We start from the raw sequence: 24,892 nt of genomic DNA on the forward strand, positions 1-24,892 counted from the left end.
GAACCTCGCGCGGTATAAGTCAGCCAGAGTTGCTAAACGACGTGATTTCTTTGGCCGATAGACTTCCTCCTTCGTCATCGACCCTCCACTGCGCGAGTCGTCCAGCGAAGGTATATAATATAATAAAGATTGTTAAATATACATAACGCGCGGCGACGCGCCCGGACGGTCTTCGTGTGACACCCTTGAAACAATCGAAACGATCGAGGAGAGGGATTATTACTCTTAATGAGCACTGGTTATTTCTTTGAGTGGCTTTGATTCGTCCTCCCTTTTCCGTCCTCCGTCACCTTCTCCTCCTCGACGGTCGACGGAGCTTTTGCTGCGCGCTCGCGGAGAAGAGACGCACACGCACACGCACACGCACACGTCTCTGCACGCGCATCACTTTCGTCTCGTCCTCTCGGAGGGGCTCATTTGCGTACGGATTGAGATAGTAGTGCCTCGGTGCCGTCGCGATGTGTGTTTTTGTTTAAATGTGTGACCGGCGTGTATACACGCGCGCCCGCGCGAGATTCTGATTGCCGGCCGCTCCCAAGTCCCCAGTGATCGTCATTGCGACGAACTCTCATTATTTAATTTCAGCATGCCACTATGCTTTAATCCTTTGCGCTGGGAATTATTCTGACCGTGATACTAATAGAGCGCATTTATATGGTGCTCAATACGCGCGGACAATTTCTACTTGATACGAACTTTCGAGACTTTGTAATGAGCTAGAAATGTCCTAAAATACGCGTATCATTCAGTACGTTACGCCTCTTTATTTGAAAGAAATTTGCACGCACAAACATAAAATTTTGTTAATTTGTTTAATTTACATACTTTAAAGTATGTTATAATAAAATATTTGTCTAAATATATATTTAGATTTTTTCTAGTAATAAATCAATCAATTGCTTAAATATGTAAAGAAATGCCATATATAAAATAAAAATTTTATTTATTAAAATACATAATTAATCCTTGCAAAAATGTTTTTCAGAGCAGCTGCTTTTACAAATTTGTTATTCTTTACTAACTCGGTTGCTTCATCTAATCTGTTGCAGATTTAAAAAGCTTCGCTCTCCGTTTCTTACACCTGAGAACCGCTGCCCTCCAGATTGCTGCGACATATGCTGGAAATTTGTTCGGCGGGAATTTACGAGCGAGTTTCCGTGTCAGAGCCAATACCTGGGCTCTGTTGGTAAGTAAGTATAAGTCTGTATATTCTGGCAGCCATAAACTCGCATTCGAGGACCGTCGAACAGAATAATCGAGAATGTCATTAGTTAGGGCGTACAGGAATTTTAACGGCTGTTCGCGAGGTGCGCGTGGAAAAACGCAATCCGTCATGCTCGTCACTGTCACCGTTTGAAATGACATGTCGTCGAGTGACTTTGCAGAGATCGTAGAGAATATTCCAACTGTCGCATAAAAATCTGTCCAATCTTGGAAAAAAGTTATTAAATTAACACCGTGAAATATATTTATAACGGTGTAACATGAGAATCGTTATGAGGACGCAAGATGGAAAATATATTTGATTTTTTTATAATTACATAAATATATTGTCGCGAAGAATGTATTCTTTTATCATTATCTTGTACGCACTAAGAGGAGATGACGCAATAGAAAAGGAGAGTAAAGAGAAAAAAGAGCGCGATCAAGTTTCGGAATGCATCCGAGACTCGGTGCGGTATCGCGGCGGCGATGAAGCACGCGATGTCTCACCTCGCTTAAGGTAATAAACCCGATCGGTTTTCCCACACAGCGAATATGTAAATCGAATCCCGACGTTCACCACTTTGCGCTAGAATCCGCTCGTCACGTTTAATCGGCGGTTAAACGGTGATCCAGATTAACGTGGAATCTTAAACGGAGCGCGACGCGCGCGTCCGCTCCATCAGAGTTGCGGGGCGAAGAGGCGGGGCGAGACGCACGATTTCGCGGAGAATGATCTCGCCGGAGGGGAGTCGGTGCCGCAGGGAGGATCAGCGGAGTCCATAACTGCCCGTTACGCCAAGTATGCACAACGGTGCATTCCACGTGTGCACGCTAGCGCGTTCTCACATGGTGACCAGCGCACACGTATATACGTAGGAAAACACCGTCGTGAACGTGGGCGTGCATTCCTGCCTTCGCATTATCTCTTCGCGCTCCTTCTCTCTCTTCCTCCTTTTCCTTTTCTCCCTCCCTCCCCCCCCTCCGTGCTTTCTCTCGCTCTCTCTCCCTCTCCCTCTCTCCCTCTGTTGTTCACGATTCTCGGGCTCTTTCCTTCTCGCGCCCGCCGTCGACCGTACGAGAAGGAATCCTTTTCTTCTTTTTTATTCCCCATCCAGACCCGTTATCGTGGATACCATGGTCCGGAACGACTGTTTCACACCTCCGCTCGCGCGGGAATTAGGAAATAAATTAGCGCTCGGGCTAATTTCGTTATCTCTCCCGATGGCCGCCTCACCCCACGCTTAAGACGTCAAGGCCCGGTGTCAAGGGGCCCCGAGGAGAGGCCCAATGTGGGATCCGAGGACACGGTCGAAATCGTGTCCCGACACACCACACAGGATCAATGGCTCTACACTCGCGCGGAGTGTGGCGCGAGTGGGGCTTCGTTAAAAACGGGTCAATCCCGATTAAAGCGACGGCGAAGAGGTAAGCTACGGCATCTCCGATATACCTTCGCCTCCTCCATATTCGGAGAATCGCGATAGCCACTCTTGTAATTAACCCACGGCGAGGAGACATTTCTGGGAATTGCTATGAGCGATGTCGTAACTTACATCCAATATTTATTTAATTCATGGAACACCGTGCTGAACCGATATTTTATTAGTTGCGTGATTGGGAATACTACAGAAACGGATAGGTAACGGTTCATGATTATCCTCTTTTCGCAATATTTTTATGGGCAGCTAACGAATGATACATTGTTTTTCTATTTTATATTATACTTTGATCACACACAGAATTTCACTAATTAATGCATAAGTTTCAAGTTATTAATACAAAAATTTGCAACGAAAGTATGGGTATTTGGTTGAAATTTATAGATTAAAGAGTAAAAGTAAAAATTAATAATCGAGTTAAAACAATTAATAATTAAAAAAAAGTATACAAGTGATACCTGACAAACACATAAATCATTACAGCGTATATCTTAAGAAACTCACTATTTTGAGAATTTAAGCTTCACGCGTATTACTGCCTTTATTACGCGAGGTAAATTCGCTAGGAACGTAAACAAAGCGATACGTATGCCAAGGTTCGAACAACCATCCTGAGTCACCTGCCCATCCGGCCGACTTTAATACCTGGCGATGTTCAATGTAAGCGAGCTCCCCTCAGAAAATGTTGGATGTCGGGAATCACGAGGAAGTCGTAATTTCCACGCGAACGAGGCAGGCCCGAGTGAATTGACGACGGCTTATCTCGCGGCTCGGCCACGAAATCGCTTCGTACGCGTATCGGACAAGATAACGGCGTCGGCATATCGATAAATTTCGCTAATTAATTATTGACGTGTCTCGAGGCTATTTTTGCACTCGCTCGGGCCCTCCGCACGCAAAAGCGAATGTCTCTTCCTTTCCCTATCCTTTTTTTATTCTAAATCTTTGTGATAAGATTACAAAGATCCCATATTTTGTTGTCTTTTTTTTTAACGAAATTGCTTTGGACAAAATTTTTTTAATTTGCATAAAAATTTATATAAATAATAATTTATATGTATATATATAAGAGATTATATACATGTGTATTAGCGATTATAGTGTTCACTTGTGTCATCACTAGCAGATTTAAAACGCTTTGGACTTAATCAATTTTTCGTGTACCTATTATATATTCGACGTTGATGAATGATTTTTTTACATTTGACGATTTATTTCAAACTGTACTTGTTCGCATATCGCTATAAAATCAGACACGTTAAATGATTATGATGACGTCGATGACGTATGATGACGTTGCTGGGTAACGCTCAATCTTAGAGACATATACGCTACATATAAGATCTGTGTGTGGCCAGAAGCAGGTGTTCCTTCGACATTTGTGTCTGTCATTTAATATAGTAGCGTGAAGCAAATACCTTTTATGAACGACGAATGTTCATGCGTTGGGTGTTATACCTGACGTAATACTTAATTCATATAATGGGTCTATACATTCAAAAATTTTATTATGTTATTGCACTTTGAGAAACAGATTAGCTATAAAAGATGAATAAGCACTTAATCACGGAACTGTGTGGATTTGGTGGTTCCTGACGCTTGAAGAATTATTAAGTTACTATCTCATTGATTTCTCAATATTTGTATAGCTAACTACAACCATAATTTGTTTTCCTATTTGCCTATTTTTGGTCTTTACATCACCATCAAGTTTTGCCAGTCATTTTAATTGTTTTTGAAATCACGTAAGCACAGGTCGAAGCTTGCTGAATTTTCCAAAGATACCGACTCTTGTGTGTCACGTGCTATTTTTCTCGCCCGGATTTCGCTTATTTATTCTAATTTATTTTATTATTCTTACTTTCGTAGTCGTTTTGTCCAAGTGTGCGTTACGATTCTAACGGGTATCTGGATCAAGCGTTTCAGCAAACCTTTTAGATCTTGTACTCCCAGCGCAGGTGACGAATCACTCGCAGCATCGCGCCTCCGGATACGGCGAGGATGCACCGGGAGCCAGAAGGTGGAGTTTGCTGTCAGGTACTTGATTTCTCGGCATCTGACGAAGAGGTGGAGAGGTCTTCGACCGGTAGCCTAAGTCGAGGAGCCGTCCCTAAAGAGGCACCGGGGTCATTAGCGAACGGAACATTTATCCTTGTCCTTCGTTCTTTCTCTCTCTCCCCCTCTCTCTCTCTCTCTCTCTCTCTTTTTTGCTGATTCTCGCTCTTTCTCTCTTGGTCGGGTGTTCGCACTTGATTTGCCGTCGGTATCAACGGGTGCCAGGCAGGAAGACCCGTATTATCGAGTCAATTGTCTCACACCCCCCTCCCCCAGACAGTTCAGCTGACTATAAAATCATTATCACCCGTCCACCACCATCACCACCACCACCGATCTCTTTCCCTCCTTCCCTCCTATACAAGTCGTTACTTCTCGGTCGACGTTGAACGCTCGATTATCCCATTAATACGACGAGTCCGTGCGTCCATCCGTCCCGGCGGATCTTTAATTATTTAAATGCAGAGCCGCGGCGGACCCGGCACGAAGGGTACCGAAGCCCCCTAAAGAGACAGGGGCGGATTTGTGGAGATGCGAAACACTTGATCAACACTTGAACGTACTCGCGTAGATCTTTCACCGATCGCATCTCCATCAGTTCTGTTATCAAAGAGAGCAGTTGCTGCTTTACTCTTGGAACGATCCTATTGTTATCTGTCGATCGTTACTTTACTTTTTTTAATCACTCTTAATGTGAAAATTTGTTAGCAAGAATACGTATCGAGCAGCTACTTCTATTAATTTCCCTCTTTCCTTGTTGGATTTGACAAAAATTTATATCTATGTTTTGAATTCACACATTATTGTACGTACTCGCAGTCAAAGACGCTGGTTAGCGGCGTACCGTGAGAATCTGCTTGCCATCGCAGTTTATTCCCTCTAATCCGCCCCTGCCCAAAGTGTCGCAGGCTAGGCTCAGTGGGAACATGAGTAATCCTTAGTGACAAGTGGGCTCGAGGCAGCGGTGTATATCCGGTAGCACTTTGGTATTTAGCTCTATAAATACGCATCGGCAGTGAGCAGCGTTGACCCTGGGCGTGATAGTGATAATGTACGCGCGGCAGGATCCATTCCGTGATTCGAAGCTGGAGTAGATCTCGTTAGGATTTCGTTATCCAGTGAACAGAGATCCGGCGTTTAGCGAACAAATTACAGCTCTTGGACTCGCGTTATTGCGCCGACAACAACTTCATCTCCCGCAGCCGCGAATAAATATCGTATGAAGATACGTTCGAGATGACTAATGGCGCGTCATTGGATTCCGCTTAACGTAGACGAAATAAATCCGTGGTCCTTCGGCGATATATAAATAACGAAACGGGATCAACTAATGCGGCGCCGAGTGTTATGACTACGCATTTTGCCGTGGCCATAGCGGGCAGGGACTGACCGATCGCGACTATCATTAAGCGACGACTTAATGAGCCAGGCGCGCCGGACGTGGGAAGTAGCCTATCGCGCGGTAATTACCTCACTTCAATTATTAGACGATTACCGTACGGTAATGGGGATCGAAAATGGGAGTGGACGCTCTCACGTGATCGTGGCCGCGATCAGCTAATAGACTTCTCCTGCTGTTTGCGTCAGGCTCAGGATAATACGCATTTCCAGAGATTTTGAGCAGTTGTATTCCTTTTATGAAAAACAAGTCGATTCTGAATCGCAAAATGTATCTCTTTTATCTCCAATAAAAGAGCTAAGTTAACTCTGAAATTTAACTGCAAAGAAAAATGAATGATTATTTGTTTATGTCTTTTATGCAAATAAAATATCTCTCGAAAATGTCTTTACATTTTAACGTGTATTTATACAAATGTGCGATTTTTTTTATCGTGTATTTTTAAGTGACGTTATACTTAAATTCCCTGGGTGCTAAAGATTATGAAAAAATGAAAAAACCCGAGATTCGCCTCGACGTTGAAATAAAAGAGAACGACAGTAGTGAGTCTCGATTCGCCACGAGGATTATTATTATTCGTCCCTTAATTGCACGGCGCGGATCTGTGTCGCCGTTACAAAGTCAACCGTAAGAAGAACAGGTCCTTCGGAATCTTTCCGGAGGGTAGATCACCGGCAAGAATGTTACGGTACGGTAATAAGAGATTTCAGCGAGGGATTAAAAAGGAGCGGTAAGGAGACACCCCTTATGGCGCGTCCTACCCTTCGACTCTCTCTCTCTCTCTCTCCTCATTTGCCTTCTTCTTTTTTAACGGATGCCACGTCGCGTCGGCGGATTAGGTCTCGTTAAGATATCGCCAAGTCGTTAAAAATAATTGTCAGTCGGATAATTAAGGAGGGCGAAACTCTTTCGAATGGCGAAGACGAGGAAGAGAAAAGCCGTCTTCACAAGACGATCGGCCAGCTACTCTACTCTCTCGGCTCGCTTTGCCGAGTCTCGTCGAGCCCCGCGTATTTGCCTTCCCCTCCGTCCCTCGCCCCGCATCCCGCCGCCAGCACCACCCTACCTTTTTATTCCATCTTCGCGTGTAACGCTCGTCAGCTTTGCCCTCGATCTGCTTACGTTCCTTGTCTCTTTATCCGCGTTTTGTTGGCACATCGTTAGGTAGCACGAGGGGGTTCGTTTCTCCACCAGAGAAATTGTAGACGGGGTTAAGTTCGTCTAACGGTGCAGCGACGCGCGGCTTGTTACGAGCGTCAGACGCGGCCGGAATCATGCCTCTTCGGCGGTGAACACGTCGCTTCACTTATGCATGCGCGCACCTCGCGAACCTAACTTATACGCGGACGTCGCAACGTGATACAACTTTAATGCAATTGCCCCGGGTATACACTTCTCATGGAAAAGCCACTCGGCGATTCTCTTTTTTGTCACGGAAGGAGATTGACCTTGTGCGAAGCGTTTCTTAGCTATCGAGTGACAAGGCACGACGTTCTAATTGATTTTATGTCAGTTTGATAGAAATAATTCAGAACTATGAGATATATAAGAAAACTAAAAGAAATGTAAGAGAAGTCTTAACTTCCTTATTATTTTTAATTTTTAGAAGATAATAATTTATCGTTTACTAGGGAGTTACTATTTTTTCTAGATCATTTTTGATTCGTGTGACAATTCCAGAAATAATGAAAATATTTTATTTTATTAACATTTAAATTGTCTTCTAATATTTTTATCATATAATTTTACATGTAAAAAATGCAATTTATTAAGATTATACGTTTGTTTAGTTTTCTTTAAATTTTGTTAAAAATCTTATTTCATAAAGAACTGCAAAATTTAAATCGCATCTTTTTATCTCGGTTTTACCGACTTAATGCTGAAAGAAACAAACATAGATGTATTTTTCAAATAAGTAATTTTTCTTCGTAAAGATATCGTTTTTGGAGCGTGAGTTAAGAAAGGTGAAAACGCCTTCTTGAACCGCGAACTCTTTTCTCGATCAGCAGCCCTAGCCAGGGGTTGGCCGACGGGAGGGCATTGTAAATATTAATGCGGCGGGCACGGGCAAAGGAAAATATTTGAATAATAATTACTGAGGCACCCTCGGCCCTTGTTACGCCCTCGTATAATAAAAAGGTTCACCGAAGAAAGAAGGCGCACACGACGGTGGGATCGCGACGAGAATTTTCTAATTAGGAGGATTCAAGCCGACCCTGCAAACAATACCAGAAGTACCACTTCCATCCGTTCCCGAGAAGATACTCGAGGACTTTTGAGGAGAGAGATTTTAATATCCAAGACCTCGGCGTTTATTATCGTCTCTTATTATCATCGCAAAAAAAAGATAACGAGATGTGTAAGATCTTTTGGACTTTGGACGATTTAGCATTACTTATAAGCAATAGAAAAGCCAAATAATTATGTAACAATTTCATTTTACTAGAGTTTCAATAATTAAAGTAAAAGAACAATACAAGTTTCACAATTTATATCACTGAATCTAGAATTAGGAAGAAAGAGGAAAATAATTGAAAACATTTTAGAAAGAATAAATATGTCGATATTATCAAATTGTCCGGCAATGAAAGTGTAATCCTATAGAATCATTACGATTGATTTCTACTTTAATTCTTTATAAATTGTCATGACATTTAGGTTAAAGCTAGAGTTTCTTATTGACTTTAATCATTTAGTGAAAAAGAAGATTTATGAGACTCTGTATGTCTAAACTAAAGAACGAACAAAACCACTCGAATGTTGAATGGCTTTAAATACGCCAGTACACACATGTGTCGTATATGTGTATACGATGATATTTGAATTTTTTTCATATAATACATGCCAGCGTATCTAATGTACTATAGTAATGCATCAATATTCGATGTATTAACCATTACACGCTACGATAATAGCACAGGGTGAAAGTAATTGCGAGCAACTGGAGGGCGCGAAAGTAGGACATTAATGTCATACTCGTACAATTAAGAAACCCTATTGCGCTGACTAGTGGAATGAAAATAATTTAAATTCGTTGTCATTTACTCGTTGACCGATCAAGCTCGAATAAGAATTGCATTTTCATTTATTAAGTAGCTCAGTTAAAGATTTAATTTTTGCAATATTTGTTAATATGCCATTGATTTCACTTCTTTTCTATTACATTACGTAATTAATAGTCAATGTATAAATTATTTTAATGATATTTTATCGAATTTATAAAGAGAAATAGATAAATAATTATTGTAAATAGTAATTTGTAGTTTATAAAACATGAAGAGCGTAAGTCAAATAAAGATATTGTAAAATAAAACAATATCTTTAATAATCTTATAAGTTTGTTATACGAGTTAGTTAGAGGTAGATGACGAGAACAAAACTAGGGCATTACAATTGTCAGGTTGAATTAAGAAACCTTACGATGCTACGTGTCGTTCGTACAATTATTAGATTCATCAGAGCTCGTTAGGTTTAATCCAGAAAAGATTTATTTTATTATATATATTACAGTGTGATTCAACTTTACGAATACCATTAGTCAAAAGTACAATACACATTAGATTTTAATTATGTTTTGATCACACGATGTATACCTTATTATGCATTTAAGATATAAATTAAACATTTAAAAATAAAAATTCACAGAATGATAAATTTATCATCATAACAGTTATATAAAACATTATAGAAGAGTTGTAATAATAGAGTTGATAATAGAGTTGTGCAACCTGAGTAATTAGCAGCATTATCAGAGCTGATTGAAGAAACAAACGAGCACATGTGGCGGCCGAAAATGTTTCTCGGGTACAATTTATAACAGTTAATAACACTGGCCAATATTATACAAGGATTACGCAGTTGCTTCATCCGTTTCCTAACGGATCTAAATTGGTACAGCCAACACGTCGAGCTCGAGAAACAAGACCTTGAAATTAATTAGATACTACGCCGGGATAAAAATATAGCTCGTCGGCAATTAATTTCGCAAATCGGTCGCGCATTTTTCCGATTGGCTCGGCGCAAGTCACAGTGAGGGAGAGAGAGAGAATTGCGTTGTGAATTAATCGAAGGCCGCGCGAGAGCGTAAGAACGGCTTATCGATGGAACAATGATGATCGAGTAAACGTAATGCGTAACGAGAAGCCCGCGGCACGTTCAAAGGCTCTGCTCGGAATAAATCAAGACGGGGTTCATGGCGCGCGCGTGGTTTTGCTTCCTTCCCGCTGACTCTCTGACAGTCATTAGGATAATCAACGAATTAGCGTTTCCGCGCTAAGGACTGGATAAGGCATAAGGAGTTGGGAGGACAAAGTGCGTCTCGACACGCGATCCCACCGTACCGTGCAGGTACAAAACACATTCGCTCGCCGAACGGAGATACACCTTTCTATCAAATCCAGCCGGAATTTCCGAGCTCGTGCTCGCCATTTACCTCAAACCGTTGTTTTCGCCGTTGTCGGGGCTTTTATTTTATTATTATTGCGCGATTCGCGTTTTAGGTAAAAAAGTGAAACTGCTGTAACGTATTTTGCATACAACGTATGAGGCATAACGTTGACTATAAATGTCAAACATCCTAAAATATTTTGTTAAGGGGATTATATAAATAAATTTATATTCCATCGTGCGTAAAAAGTGCGTAAGAAAATATAATACGGAGATCGATGCGGGATGAGATGCTAGTTTTTAGTTAATTTTCGTAAACCGCGCGTGTTGTAAAACAGTACGATTGCTGGTTGTAAAACTCTTCGGAATCGCCGTTGCATATTCGACGCTCTCAAAGCTTGTTTACAGCGGTGCTCGGACGCGCGAATGTTAACATAAAATGGCAGCGTTGCGTACGTTTATTTCGGTTCCCTCGGGGCATAAATTTCGCGCGATGCGCATTCCCGATTGTTCGCAGGTGTGCGCACGACGCATCGTCCCGCGCCGTGCAACCACCGAAGGTAGAATTTGTTCGGCGTGTGTCCTGAGATCCATTTCGCAGATAAGACGACCCACGTGGCCAAGGAGCTTGACTATCTCATCGCCTTTTCACGCCTCGGGATCGCGCGGAGTCGCTCTCCTTGTGGGGGTGCGTTCGTCTGTGAAATTGAGCTGAACGGGCAATGGGCGCTTCAATTTGCTCTAATTAAACGCTCCTTAACTCCGGTCGGAAGAGTCCGTCATCCTGATCACCGTCGCATAACCGGCACGCACGCGTGCATGCGCATTTTTTTTTATCAACACTTTTTTTTTGTCTTGTGAATCGATTCGATTCCATTATAAACCGCAATTCTTTATTAACATTAATAACACTCGTCATTCATCTCTCTTCTCAAATTTTTACGGAAAACGAAATGTACGAAATGTATCGTTGTCCAAATTCGGTGTCCAACTGCTACTGAGAAATTCTCATGCGACGTAATGTACCGGTACATAATTCCATGAGCTTTTTTTTTCGTGGCGTAGACTTTGTATCTGGGTGGTGAGCGCCATTTAAGAGTTCGTCAGCTTTAAGCCTTTAAGCACCTGACCATAAAGTCACTTGTAATTGTCCCGGCGAATCTCGGCGTTCACCCTCGCCGTCAGACATGCAAATAACTCGGGGTTAGTTAGCTAATGGGGTTGGCAGGGTCGGTGGCTCGGCTCGAGCGAGTTCATTCATTAAGGGTTGATGGCTTAATTGCCAGCTCGCAGCATCACAGCCGCCCCCGAGTCGACCACCACCGAGGCATTCTATATCCTATTCCAACCTTTCTACCCTCTCTCTCTGTTTTCTTGGTCCTCTCGTCTCTCCTCTCTCGTGCCACAGCAACAGGTTGCATCAGGAGCCAGGAACTACCGGTATGCTCGGTAAGCTGAGGATCCAACTCGTTTGCGCCCCGAATTAAGCGAACGGGCCGGCATTAATTAATTGTCCCAGCTTGCGCGCCGTACCGCGCCGGAAAGTCCTCCGCCTTTCCGGCTGGGGTTAATTGTCGAGCACGTCGTTAACGCGATCTTTTCTACTCCTTCGACCGAGGAGAGATTCCGCAGCCCCCTTCGCGATAACTTTTAAAGGACTCGCCGTGAGTTTCAATTTGCACGCCGTGCCGTCGTGTTTCGTCCCATTTACAACTCAAAGCGTTTGTGGATTTACAGGTTTCCCGAAGGCGACATACGACCTCGTTTCAATCAAAATTATACTGTTTTCTTTATCAGCTGACATATTTTACTACTTTATAAACAGATAAAAAAAACTTTCATCTTACATGGATAAGATATTAATGAAGTCATTGTCGTCAAATTTAATTATCGTTCAGTAATATTTAATTCTATATCAAGAGTCTAAATAAAATTTCTGTTGCATTGTTTCGTATAAAACGTGTTGTTGAAAATGTTAAAAAATAATATCAGCACATTAAAACTTTGAATATCCATCCGAATTGTCCTCAACAAGAAGGATCGTTTTATATCTCGTAACAATTAATTACGATTACGAGTTGAAAAAGCGCGAGAGCTAATAAGTATTTAACCACGTTTGGGAATATTCATTCTCCACCGGTATTCATTGTACACGACGCTTCGCTCTTCCTACCTCTTTATTTTCGTTCGCGAGTCCGTGCCGGCATTCTTTTTTCGTTCGTTTTACACGGAGGTAACGACCATACGAATTTTCGCCATTTGTATGCGACACGGCTCAACCGTCAACGTGGGTCGACGTGAATTATCGTGAGTGTCAGGCCCTACGACCCGCCCGTACGGACGGTTTAATTTAAGGTCGCCAGTTTAATTCCTGGTAGAAAGCGCATTTGCAACAGTAGCTGGAACGGACGGGAGCAAGAAGACAGAAGGCCCGAAAAAAGAAACAGAGCGAGAGAGAAAGAGAGGGGAGGGATAGAAGAAAAGACTCTTTCGATTCAAATGCGCCGCTCCTTTCTTGCCGTTCGCATTGCCACGGCACGTCCGTTCGTCATGACTTTTCGGTGTATCACTCGCGTAAGAAAGACGTGAGTCACGATTAGGTGGATCGCCAAAATTCTCAAGTGCTACGTGCGCGGCTTGTCTCAAGTACCAACGCGCGGCGAGGAAAAGGTGCGTCTTGCACTTAATGTTTAATCAGATTGCGACCCAGAGAAAGAGAGGAAGAGAGAAAGAGAGATAAAGTTTCGGAATTCATTTCGTACAACGCACGACTCGTAAACGTTACAAACTTGAATTGTCGCGATTTTCGCAGCCGTCACTTGGCAATTAATCGTATCAGTGTTGCAAAGTATATTGTAGCGGGCGATAACCCATTGCGAAATCTCGCGAGGAACTTAAGCTCCAAGTTCGCCTCTGCCATTGACCTTATCGGGCGGTAGTATAAAAGAGAGATGTGCCGCGGATGAAAATGGTGGTACTTAGGACCATATCCAGAAATTGCCGTCTAGTCTACTTACACGGGCACTCTGTATATACGCGCGTACGTGTGTAGGCGCGTGTGTGCGCGCAAGGAGAGAAGAATCTCTGGGAGAGACGAGGATGATTTAGTAATGAAGATATTAACGGACCGAAAGCGCGCCACAGAATACCGAGATTCAACTATCTAACTGCTGACATAACTCACGTTTATGACTCCGCGGCGGCCGTTTCTTTCCGCAGCCCTCGACCAACGACGCTATCCCTGTTCTTTCCTGCGCTCCAGTTACACGCCCGTAATTAATGCCAGCCTCGCTTGGGAGAAGTCAGAAGCAAAAGGTCTCGCGCGCTAAAATTACTTATTGAAAGCGAAAAAGTTTCATTTTGCGCGAAACGTTTGAACCTATGCACAGAAAAAAAAATAGATTGGTTGATATAGCAAAGCTATAGCTCGCTAAGCAAGTTTAACATTTGTAATTTGCTTTCATACATCATTTCTTTGCTATACCATCAAATTTACTTTGTTGTACATATTAAACTTGTGTAGCAAGCTATAGTTTTACTATTATGTATCAACCAATCTATTTTTCCCTTATGAATAGTTTCTTTTCCTTTAATTAGATTAACTAGATTTATTCAAATTTATTATAATTTGATTAATCAGAAATTTTTTGCCTAATATTTATGTCTTTCTATAGAGATATGTAGATAATATCAACATAATTGGTGTTTGAGCGTTGAACATTTCGCTACAGCTTAGAATTATAGATTATATGATTTTGTAATTAAATGTAAATTGACTTGAATCAAAATTTTATCAGAAGACTGTACAGCAGATATATTCAAAGATCTTATCATGTATCTGAGGCAAAGTCTATTTCGAGTACATTAAAGTTGCACAATGAATCTTTAGATCGCCGGCATTGAATTTATTGTAATTTCCTTAGAAAATTTCCGAAATATTGTACTTATATCTTGGATATAATCTATATAATGGGGGATTCCCCGTAGCGCCTATATTTAGACTTTCCGGCAGTCTAAAGGTTAAAATGAAATAATACTGAGGTGTCTTCAACACAATTTTGACTGGTTATTTAATTATGATCGAATTAACGTCGCCATTTTTAAATAAAGTTACGTTAATTCTATCAAGCGCAATCAAGTAATTTTGTAACACTGAATCTATCTCGTGTAGTTCGTGGGCGTTTTGTGCCGCGAGATAGCTCGTAGCGATCTCTCGCTGCGGAAAGTTTACGGATATCGCGTCTCGCGGCGCGTAGATCTTAATGCGAAGGGCCGCCCCCTCCGCGCCGCGTTAACAGCGAGATGGTCTAAGGGTCGGTGACGGCACCGACGCGACGGAGAGCGAGGGGGAGGAAGCGAAAAGAGCGGAGCAGAGAATAGGTTTCAGTGGGGTACATTAGCGGAGTTATGCCCCCGAAGGCACGACCGGCTACGCTGTACATATATCTTGGTTATTTTTTATTACCGCTCCTGGCAACACGTACAAGTACGTGGAAAGGGCGATTTTTCCATTTATCGGGCCCCTTCCTCGCACCGTGCGAAGAAAATGGAGCTACATAGATATTTTCCGTCATTATTTTATACTTACGTTACGCAAGTTATTCATTGACTTATGATAATTGCAAAATTATTTATAATTTAATGTATCTGCGTTAAAGTTTTAAAATAGTAAGTCTTTGGGCGAAATCTCATGAAAGTATCTTTACTATATTTTTTGATGTAATAAAGAATAAATAATTAATATCGTATGATACAGTTGGTACAATATATATGGCACGACAGTGATATATTCGTGTAAAGAATGTGCAAAAATATCGGGGATATTGGAATCGATCTCTCTGTAATATTAAAGTAAGGCGGCGTTGCGCAACATTAACTACCTCAAAATAAATTTTTTTTTCTAACGGAGATTCGTCAATGCCATTGACCCAATGGGACTCCATATGTCGGTTTCGAATCGTGTTTTTCACGCGCCACGTTTCAGGCACGGATGATAGAGGGTATCTCAGGGATGAGGGTTGTTTTTTATATTTATGGCGCCGAGGTGGGGTGGTAACCGGGAGGGTAGCGTTAATGCGCGCCCTTTTTTTACGTTAATAACCATGCGTGATAGGCGAGCGTAGTGAGAAAAGTCGGAATGAGGGGTAGACAATGATTTCACGTGGGGTGAAAGCGCAGCATATTTTGGACGGGACGTTCTCACACGCGGCGTAAATCGCGTGAAAATTTTATCGAAAATGTTGCACACGTTTCTCTGTAGATAAACGATATCCTTCGTAGACAAAATAATATGAAAAATATATACGTATATATTTGAATCAAGTATCGATAGTATTGCATGTTACAGATAAAAATTTCTATTTTTAATTTCAAAGGATTGTTATTATTATTGCTTGAAAAATATGTATGATTACACGATATTAATTACATATAAAATTGAACACTTCTAAATTAAACATGGAGAAGTTTTTTATTTTTTTTTTTAGTAGCGATACTAGTTTTATACTTTGACGGACATCTTAGCCTGATGCCAGTTCGACAGGGAGTTTTTTTTTTAGCTAAATAATATTATTTTATGTTGTTCGTGACCTACGTAGGGATAAACTTGTGACTTCGTTATACATAATGACGAAGTGGAACTAAGGGTCGCTATACCGCGAAGGTTGAGTCGATGACAGGTCATCTCGAAAGCGGGGGGTACTGAATGACGGAAAACTTTTCACGTTATTACTTTATTTCTTTTTCTCCGCGGCGAGAGAGGGATCATCATTTCAGCAAATGACTACGTTGCGTACATGGATCAATCATTGAAAAACTAAAACTTTTATCGGCTCGCTTTTTCTGCACTCGCACAATATGGCAAATGCGAGGGGTAATGTTACATGTTAATATTTGAGCAGTATCTTGTGATTGTCTTTCACGGTATCGATGATTTGCGATATTTATTAACAAATAAAAGTATAAAAATATCTAATCAATGAAATTTTTTTAAAAATTCGCTTATTTTTGATAACTTTATGTTTTTAGTTATTCGTCGTCATCAATTTAATCTGCATTAATAATTGGAGAAAAAGGATGACGCAATAATATTTCATAAAATAATTTCATGCGTGTGTCAGTAATTTTTATTATTACTGTTATAATATTTTATCGTTATATAACATGAAAATGCTGACAAATGTGAAAATTTTATGTGTTTGATATGAAAAATAATTTTTTGCGATCATACCTTGCCAAATTCAAAAGATGTTAATAGTCTTACTAATTTTTTTCTCACGTAAATGTAAATGAAAAGAAAGATATCACTATTCGCGTATTTGAAGAGTTATTATTATCCATATACCGCGTGGAGGATCGAGGGTGAGTTTCCTCTTCGTGGTACGTACGTGGCACTCCGATTATACGCCCCTTTATTCTTTGCATCGCGGGGGTATGTCATTTGCGGGTGTAGGGTGGATGCAAGTGGGAGGCGGCAAAAAAAAAATAGCTTTATGTCACGAGGGATCATTACAGACTTTTTTCAAGAGGGGTCGAAAAGTGGCAGGGTCAGGGATGACCCCTGACCTTGCGCACAGTTCGCAATAGCCGTCTGCCGTGATGATCACGTATAGTTGGACTCGTATCGAGTCGCATATGTGAATAAAACAATCGTACGCTTTTATAATCTTTTTAGAAAATTAGAAAATCCTTTGCGGTAAAAAAAAATAACGGATGAAGAGAATCATTCTCTCGAATGCAATAGACGGAAATATTCGTTACATATAGTAAATTACAATTGGACAAGGTATCCATGAATCGTTAAAGCATATGAAGAATCATTTATGTATGAAGGAAGTCCGATAATTGCAGATCTATCGGCGAAATAAAACTTTAACATATTAAAATATCAAAGGACGTTGATAAAAGTTGTTTAAATTTAACTTTATTTTAATGATATTCTAATGACGGAAGAATTTCTTGAAGAACATGGTTAACAAACAATAATAAAAGAAACGCCTTTAGAAGATGGGTAAAAGAAAATGTTGGAGGTCTGGGTCGCGTCGTGTAAAACAAACTAGATTAAAACCTGGCACAGAACGACGCAACGAAATATAAGTAAAAAGTTTTGAGGTTCGCTTCTCGAGGCTACCCTGCCTAAATTTCTTTTCTCCTTCGTCGCGAGCGTGTTAACAATGTTTTCCGTTCGAAACGTTTATTCGGGACGATTTAATCCCGAGGCGGGCGACGAACCCGGGGCCGGCGTGCCTCGCCGTGACATTTCGCTACACGTCGCGGCCGAGACAACAGTCGCAACAGTCACGGAAGAGCATCCGTAGGACGGAGCGGACGAAGGCGGACGAAGGCGGACGAGGCGACGAGGAAGAGGCGGAGAGTCATTTCGATCGGGATGTCGTTTTCACGCTCGGCACCGTGTCTTCTCGAACGTGGCACGTTGTTTAGTCGATACGTCACTCTCTCCGGATCGTCGTGTAGGACCAACGCGGCAAGATCCACGATCCTTTCCTCCGGAAGGTGTAACTGCATCTCTCCGCGCGCCGCGCGCCGTGCATTTCGTCCCGTTCCGTCGCGTCGTCGACCCTCGGCCTCGCCTCGCCTCGCTTCGCCTCGCGATTCGCCCAGATCGCCGGCGCAGACTTTAAAGCGAGGACGTCTCATTATCGGACTTTCCTTCTCCTTGACATTATCCCCTGCATGCGACTACCGCCCACTTTCCACCCCATTCTTCCAGTTTGTCGAAGAACTTACTTCTGTGCGACGGTATACCGTGACCGGGCGATAATGACGATGCCGGCTGTAATTGGATGCCCGTCAAGCGTGGAAACTATTTGAAATATCGTGCGAAATACAGAAGCTCGTGGGTAGTCGCCTCAAATAGTGTACAGCACGGTCTTAGAATGTCATTATTGAATTTCTGTACCGCTGTAATGGATGGAAAACGATATAATATATAGAAAATACAAGTAAATCCACGATTATTTTTGAAATCTTTTAATGTTACGTGATTATATAAAATAAGAATATTTTGAGAAACAGGAATATGCTATAAATTGTTAACAATTGTATAATAATTAATTTATTTATTTTTGTATGGCGTAATTAAAGCGTAATTAATTTACTGAAATTTACTGAATTTACTGAATTAGTTTAACGTTCTTACTTATTTGAAATAATAGGTACGCATTCTCTACGTGAAAATAATTAAAAAAATTTGTATTTTATTATTTTAAATAAAAATAAATTAAAAATTACTCAATTTCTAAATATTTTTCACTTGATAATTTAACATGTAATCAGTGAATAAAATAAAAGATAAAGATACATCGCGATAGAGCTCGTCGCGCGCTGTAACGATCGAAATGATACGAAAGTAACCGAATATTTGCACGGCATAAATATATAAAATTGTATAGGCGTAACGTTGGTATATCTGTAGAAATCGATGCGGTTCATAAGCAGCGATATAAATCATTGAGCAACCGAACGATACAGGTCTGTATCCACAAAGGTGGTACATTTATAACTATTGATTTTTTAGGCTACATTTATCCATATAGTCTAGTGATGCTTTGCTATGACCATTTAAGTTGCGTTTTGTTACAGCGAAGTCACTTTGTTACATATATCCCTATACATTTTGCTTTATTCCATAAATATATTTCTGCACATAGGAAGAGAATTCTCGATCATTAAAATTAGATTCGATAGTTCTGAGAAAGTCTGTACTAGTTTCAGCAATAATAAGTACTGCAAATACTTGATTTATTTTCTACCTCTTGCAATCCTATGACGATTGTTAGATGCAAATGAATTATTCTTTAATTCTTTCCCACTTATTTATAAAACGGCATCTTTCCAAGTTTTTCCCTCTATGTATATCTAATATTTTTCAAAATTTTGTTTTAATTTTTTTAAAAAAATTAAAGAAAAAAAAATCGGGAACCAATAGGTTAAATATGTGGCATAATTATAAAAATTTACCGACATATACGATTCCTTTTTTTTACATAATAATAATATTACTAAACTTAAAAAAGCGGTAAATGTCTTTTACACACACACACTCTCTTTCTCTTTCTAATTAGCTAGTAAAATTTCTGCTACTTTCGAGACTCACACTTTGGAACAATACATCTTGCGTATGGATGTAAATTAACAATCGCGACACGGCCGATACGCTCATTTGCATGGAAGGGTGAGTCGCGCTCGAGCGAGAAATCCGGGGGATGGTTCGTCTAGGCCGACTAGGGCTCGAGAAGAAACTTAAAACAAGCATCAACGCGTGCGGTTTCAAATTACCGTGACAAAAAGAATGATTCTTCAGGGTGGTAGACGGGGATTTAATTCGAGGGCTAATTTTGCAGGCGACAAAAAATTGTGCGCTTGTAAAGTGGTCGAGGCAAGAGACAAAAAAACCAAGAGCGCTTCTGTGCGGTTCGAGGGGGGCTCGGAAAAGTAATCAGGATGCCGAGACCAGTGTTCGGCGGAGGGTTTGGCGGAGAGGCCCCCATGAAAACGAATTACAGCGATTTAAAGTTTCACCTCCTCGCCGACCACCTTCTCTACCAATCAAACACCCTCATGCTGTCTTTTCCCTCGTGGGATATGACCATTCTCCGCGCTCATTCCACGTGGCTCTCTGCAGGTTGTTTCGAAGATGACAAGAGAAAAGGAAATAGTGTCACGCGGGGAGATAAATTCGCGTCGTCGTGGGTGGAAAGTTTCTTTCAACCCCCGCGGTGCGCCGAACGGCGCCGAACGCCGTTCATCGTAACGCGAAATTTATCAAGGCACACCGTAAGTTCCCTCTCCGTTGGAGACTCGCAGCGTTTTGTACGTTCGTAAATTTTATTGCGTAATCGCTGATTACCCCGAAACACGGACGTCCGATAGATCCACGCAGGCAACCATGTTGGCGGTGAAGTTAAGACGTGTATCCGATATAACTATTCAATTGTTATTTGATTTCATCTTGATTTTAACAATAATTTATCAGAATTTATTTATTGGACAGTTTTACATTTTATTGCACTATTTGTAAAGTCGCTGCCACAAATCAAGCGTCTTGGGCAACTTGCAGGATTGCTATATTTTTACTATTTATGCGGAAGATGTTTCTACAAATTGTCAACCTCAGTCACACGTCTCGCACTGCCTAAATCGTGTTACGTCATAGCTCTATCGGACACATTGATAACCTTGAATAACATTTATCGTACTGACCTGTTGATGGCCAGGACGCGACTGAGGTTGGGAGAGAGCCTGGCCTGCATGGTCTACTTGCACCGCTGAAACTGTCACAAGCATTTGGCATTTTATTTTATTGCGCTAGGCTTTCATGGTCATTTTTTTTACGGGAACGGGAGACACGCGGATGGGATGAGATGAGAAGGAATCAGAAGGCGGATGGACATTTCAGAATCACACATTGCCAAGGAACTCTACCTGGACTTGGAAGCAGGTCGAAAGGCTTCGCGAAATGTCGTGTTGTTGCGACCAATGGTTGCGCATTTTCTATTCATTTGTTTGTTTTTTTTTGTTATTTCGGAGAAACGACATTACAGGCCAAACTCTCTCTCCGCCTCGACGCCTCCAACATCAATGTGTAGAATTCTTTCACAACCTCGTTCTGATTGCCGTCACGAGTAGTGGCCTCTATTTGGCCACTATTGTATTACAAGCGGTAGCAACGCTGACACGCGACTTATATCTCTTATATATCTGAAAACCTTGAAAAATGCACTCGAGGGCGATTGATGCAGGCAAGGTTGCGTTAGAAAAAAAAATTAAGATATTTTCAAAAGAGTTGAGAAGAGTAATTCCAAGTTTGAAGCTTAAATTCTATTGGCCTACTCCTCAAAGTGCACATTTCTCTATATTATATAATCCATTTATTTTAATGTCTTAACAAATATATACACGCTTGTCATCGTCGCAGCGTTGCTACATTTAAATAGACAATGCGAAGGTTGAATGTCGAGCGATTTCAACATCCTTCGTGCATCAACATCGTAATAAGTCGAAAGTTTCGCAAGCAACAAGATAAATACTAACATTGCAACACTTAAGTATCAATGTCACACGATCGCTGATAAAGAAATCTCAGATATTTTTGAAACTAGCTTTGGTGAAACTAGCTTTGGCTCAGTTAGATTTGTTAAAATATTCAACTTGTATACAATTGCCTTCAATCACTAGCAGTCGCGGTCCATCTTCTCATGCAGACATTTTTACCCTTCGACCTTCGACTCCGAAGCGAGAAACTCGTTGCCTCGTCGGAATGGCAACACTGTAGTTAAGTATCAGCATGCAACAGCCTAACGTATAATTAAGACGTATCACGAAGAGCGTATAAAGTCCGTTCGACGCGAGTGGTATTAAATCAATCCATTTTCGCTGGATGGATAGCGCGCCGCTTCTGTTTCAGATCGAACGTTACGTTTATTCGATTTATTATAAATTTTTAAATATGATAAAGTAGTCGTTATTAAAAATCGTTATTAAAAATAGATTCTTTTCGACGCTATTTGCGTAATTAAATTTAAAGTTAAAGACCAAATAACTTCATTATTTTTTTAAGTGTAATTTTGAACAATAATCCGATTAAAATTTTTAATTTTATTTCTTTTCCTGTAATAACGATTCGATGGTAAGAAAAGTGATGCGCGAGGAGGAGAGAAAAGAACGTTGGAATGAATCTTTGCAGGAGCACAGCGCGGCGGGATGATCTAGCGATGGAATTTGGTTAAACAGTCGTCGACGACGGTCGGACTCGGGTGCTTAATAAAAATCGAAGTCGTTCGTTGCGGTCCCCTGGCCCCCTTTCCTCTCACACGTTCTGCGGTCAAGAGGCGAAGCCAACTTGGAGCACATTGTTCTCTTTCTCTCTTTCTCTTTCTCCTCTCCCCCTCCCTCTCCCCTCGCTTGTACATGTCTGCGTTCTCGCACACATGTTGTAAAATACGTGTCTCTCGATTTTGCACGTGTGTCCACCTACACAAGCGTGTTCGCGCTCTCGTCTGTCCTCGTACAGTCGCGCGCGTGTGCGTATGTGCGCGCATATACGTGTGGGAGCGCGCGAGTTGGCCACGAGTACGGTAGCGATACGTTTCTCCGACAAATAAATAAAACGAAACCGTAAGCGAGGGAATAAAATGTGATTTACAACGGTGGAAAGACAATGGCCGAGGCTCCGCACGATAATGTATGCGGATGGCGCGGACTGGTACCCGGGGATACTGACTTCTGATTGGTCGTGCCCCGACGCCACCGCTACAACGGAAAGCGATAAATAACTGCGAGCAGATAAAACCTTTCTTTCTGCCTTCGGGCTTAGCCTGGGCACTCTCGGCATCGGGCTTAGCACTTGCTCGGAGCGCTTCTGTCCCTCTTCCTCTTCCTCCTTCCCGACTCCTTACCGCACAACCCGTCTCTCCGGAACACCCTTTCGTCTCTTTCCTCTTTCCCTGCTCCTTCTCTTTTCTCCCGCTCGTTGTCTCCCGCGGCTCGCCTTCATCGAGCGATTTCGATTCGTGAGGGCCGTCTCGCACGACAGTCGTCACTGTGTGCCCCGATACTTCACATCCCCTTTCTTCCTATTTATCCCACTTTCCCCCTTGCCCTACTCTCGTCCTATTCAGAAATAGAGACAGAATTCAATTTTCAGATTCATATTATCTTCATTCCGAGAACTAAGAAAGTTACAAAAGTATTCCATGCAAAATCCAACTACTTTATTAAATGACAGATATTTATTATTTAAGAAAAAAAGAGAACAGAATTTCTTTGATGCGTTACGCAAAGATAGTAACAGAATTTTATTTATATCACTATTCCATTAGGGGTTAATTGCATAGAAACATTAAATGAGTTTCCATCATTATATTCGATGTAATATCTTAAGGTAATTTCGTAAGGTGGTTAACGATCTCTTGGAATCAGCTGTCGCTTTCGATGAGATTTTATCCTTCGCTTGGTATCATCGCTGCGCTCCGAGTTTACCCTGAGCTAAGAGGATACACGTCGAAAATGGACGGTGATGTAAATTTTTTCCCGCCGCTGGCATCAGGGTGTCGGAAACAATGAAGGGCGACGTTACGAAGACGATCGATCGTTTACAGGGGTCGGCACGGTGAATGAAGTTCAAGGGGAAGTTTGGCCGAAGGGCTGGCCGAGAGAGATGCCTGGCTTTACAGAAACATGATATTCTCCCCCTGCGACAGCTTGTTAAAAAATGTCTAATGGCCGACCTCTCCGTGCACTCTGATCCGGAAGACCCTTTGTAAAAGCCCAGCTTCTAATTTACGAAATGTTGCAAATAATATTTTCTGATTATTAGTATACCGAATTTTATGATGCAATGCTTTATTTGCAATATTTTTAAAAGTTAGTAATCACGATGTACGTATAATCCCTTATGCCTTCCGTTTGTAAAAGTATCATCGATGAAAGACCGGTAATCGTGATTGCTGTAATTATTGGCAGTGCATTGGAAACGCATTTTGCCAATAAATTCTCGGACGCATTTAATTGAAAATCGCAAATTATTTTACATTCACGGTTCACAGAGTGTTGCGCGGAAACGAATGGTTCGCGGCAAACGGTTCTACAGCGAAATATATATTGCAAAAACTGTTTGGCGAGGGAGTGGTATAGAGGGATGCAATTATTTAAAATAGCAATCACGGAAATGAAAAAGCGGATTGGATAGGCCCGCCATCTTTCGCTCGAGAACCACGAATATTCGGCTGATCCTGCCAGGCGGAAAAACTCTCTAAAGGCTTTTCTTCCGGACCGACAGGCAGCAATGCCAGCCCAAAAATCAAACGCGCGCGCACGCGAGGGTTCATCCGTCTTTCGTTTTTCCCGCTGGATCGTAATCCCCGGAGGTTCTATTTGCACGTATGCTCCGTGCTTTGTGCAGGGTGAAATTTATTTATGCGAGGCACGGCCATTTTCACGAGGAAATTAGCTTAACAAAGATATTGTATTTTCACACTTCTGTGTAATGGACGAAAATAATTAATTCCTTGCGATTTTTGTTTAGTCGTAATCTTTTTCATAATCGAAACGTTTCTCTGCTGTTTTTTTTTTTTTTTTGTACATAGATTTCATTAACTGAATTACATGAAGACAAGTCTGAAATCCAAGGCCACCGTTAGGAAGAACTGAATTACATACCTAAGATTACGATTATTATTATTTAATTAATATCAGATTTTTTTGTAATTATTATGCATACAAATGTAACATTTTTTTCTTTTCTCTTTAAATCTTTATAGCTTTCTCTCTCTTTCTTTCTCTCTCTCTGTCTCTCTCTCTCTTCCTCTCTTTTCTCTCTCTTTTTGTATTTATTTTTATTCTTTCACTTTTCTCTCTCTCTCTCTGTCTCTCTCTCTCTCTTCCTCTC

The 24,892-nt window shown here is 41.3% G+C and overlaps 2 protein-coding genes across 8 annotated transcripts in view; one reads left to right on the forward strand and one right to left on the reverse strand.

Moving 5' to 3' along the window:
- The window catches only part of LOC120358154, a 67,064-nt gene that overhangs the window by 33,379 nt on the left and 8,793 nt on the right, over positions 1-24,892 (forward strand). Inside the window, exon 3 of the mRNA XM_039451064.1 lies at positions 1,050-1,190. Coding sequence (XP_039306998.1) covers positions 1,050-1,190 — 141 coding nt within the window. The remainder of the gene's footprint in view (positions 1-1,049; positions 1,191-24,892) is intronic.
- The window catches only part of LOC105196638 (zinc finger homeobox protein 4), a 233,682-nt gene that overhangs the window by 9,321 nt on the left and 199,469 nt on the right, over positions 1-24,892 (reverse strand). For 2 of the 7 annotated variants that reach the window (XM_026135037.2, XM_026135038.2), the window contains exon 8: positions 20,707-20,777. The exons of 4 other annotated variants lie outside the window; for them this stretch is intronic. In XM_026135037.2, coding sequence (XP_025990822.2) covers positions 20,707-20,777 — 71 coding nt within the window. Of the gene's footprint in view, positions 1-19,397; positions 20,778-24,892 lie in introns of those variants that run through there. One more of the 7 variants, XM_039451063.1, reaches the window with a different exon arrangement.

This window comes from Solenopsis invicta, chromosome 6 (genome assembly GCF_016802725.1).
Source record: "Solenopsis invicta isolate M01_SB chromosome 6, UNIL_Sinv_3.0, whole genome shotgun sequence".
In the NCBI taxonomy this organism is placed as follows: Eukaryota; Metazoa; Arthropoda; class Insecta; order Hymenoptera; family Formicidae; genus Solenopsis; species Solenopsis invicta.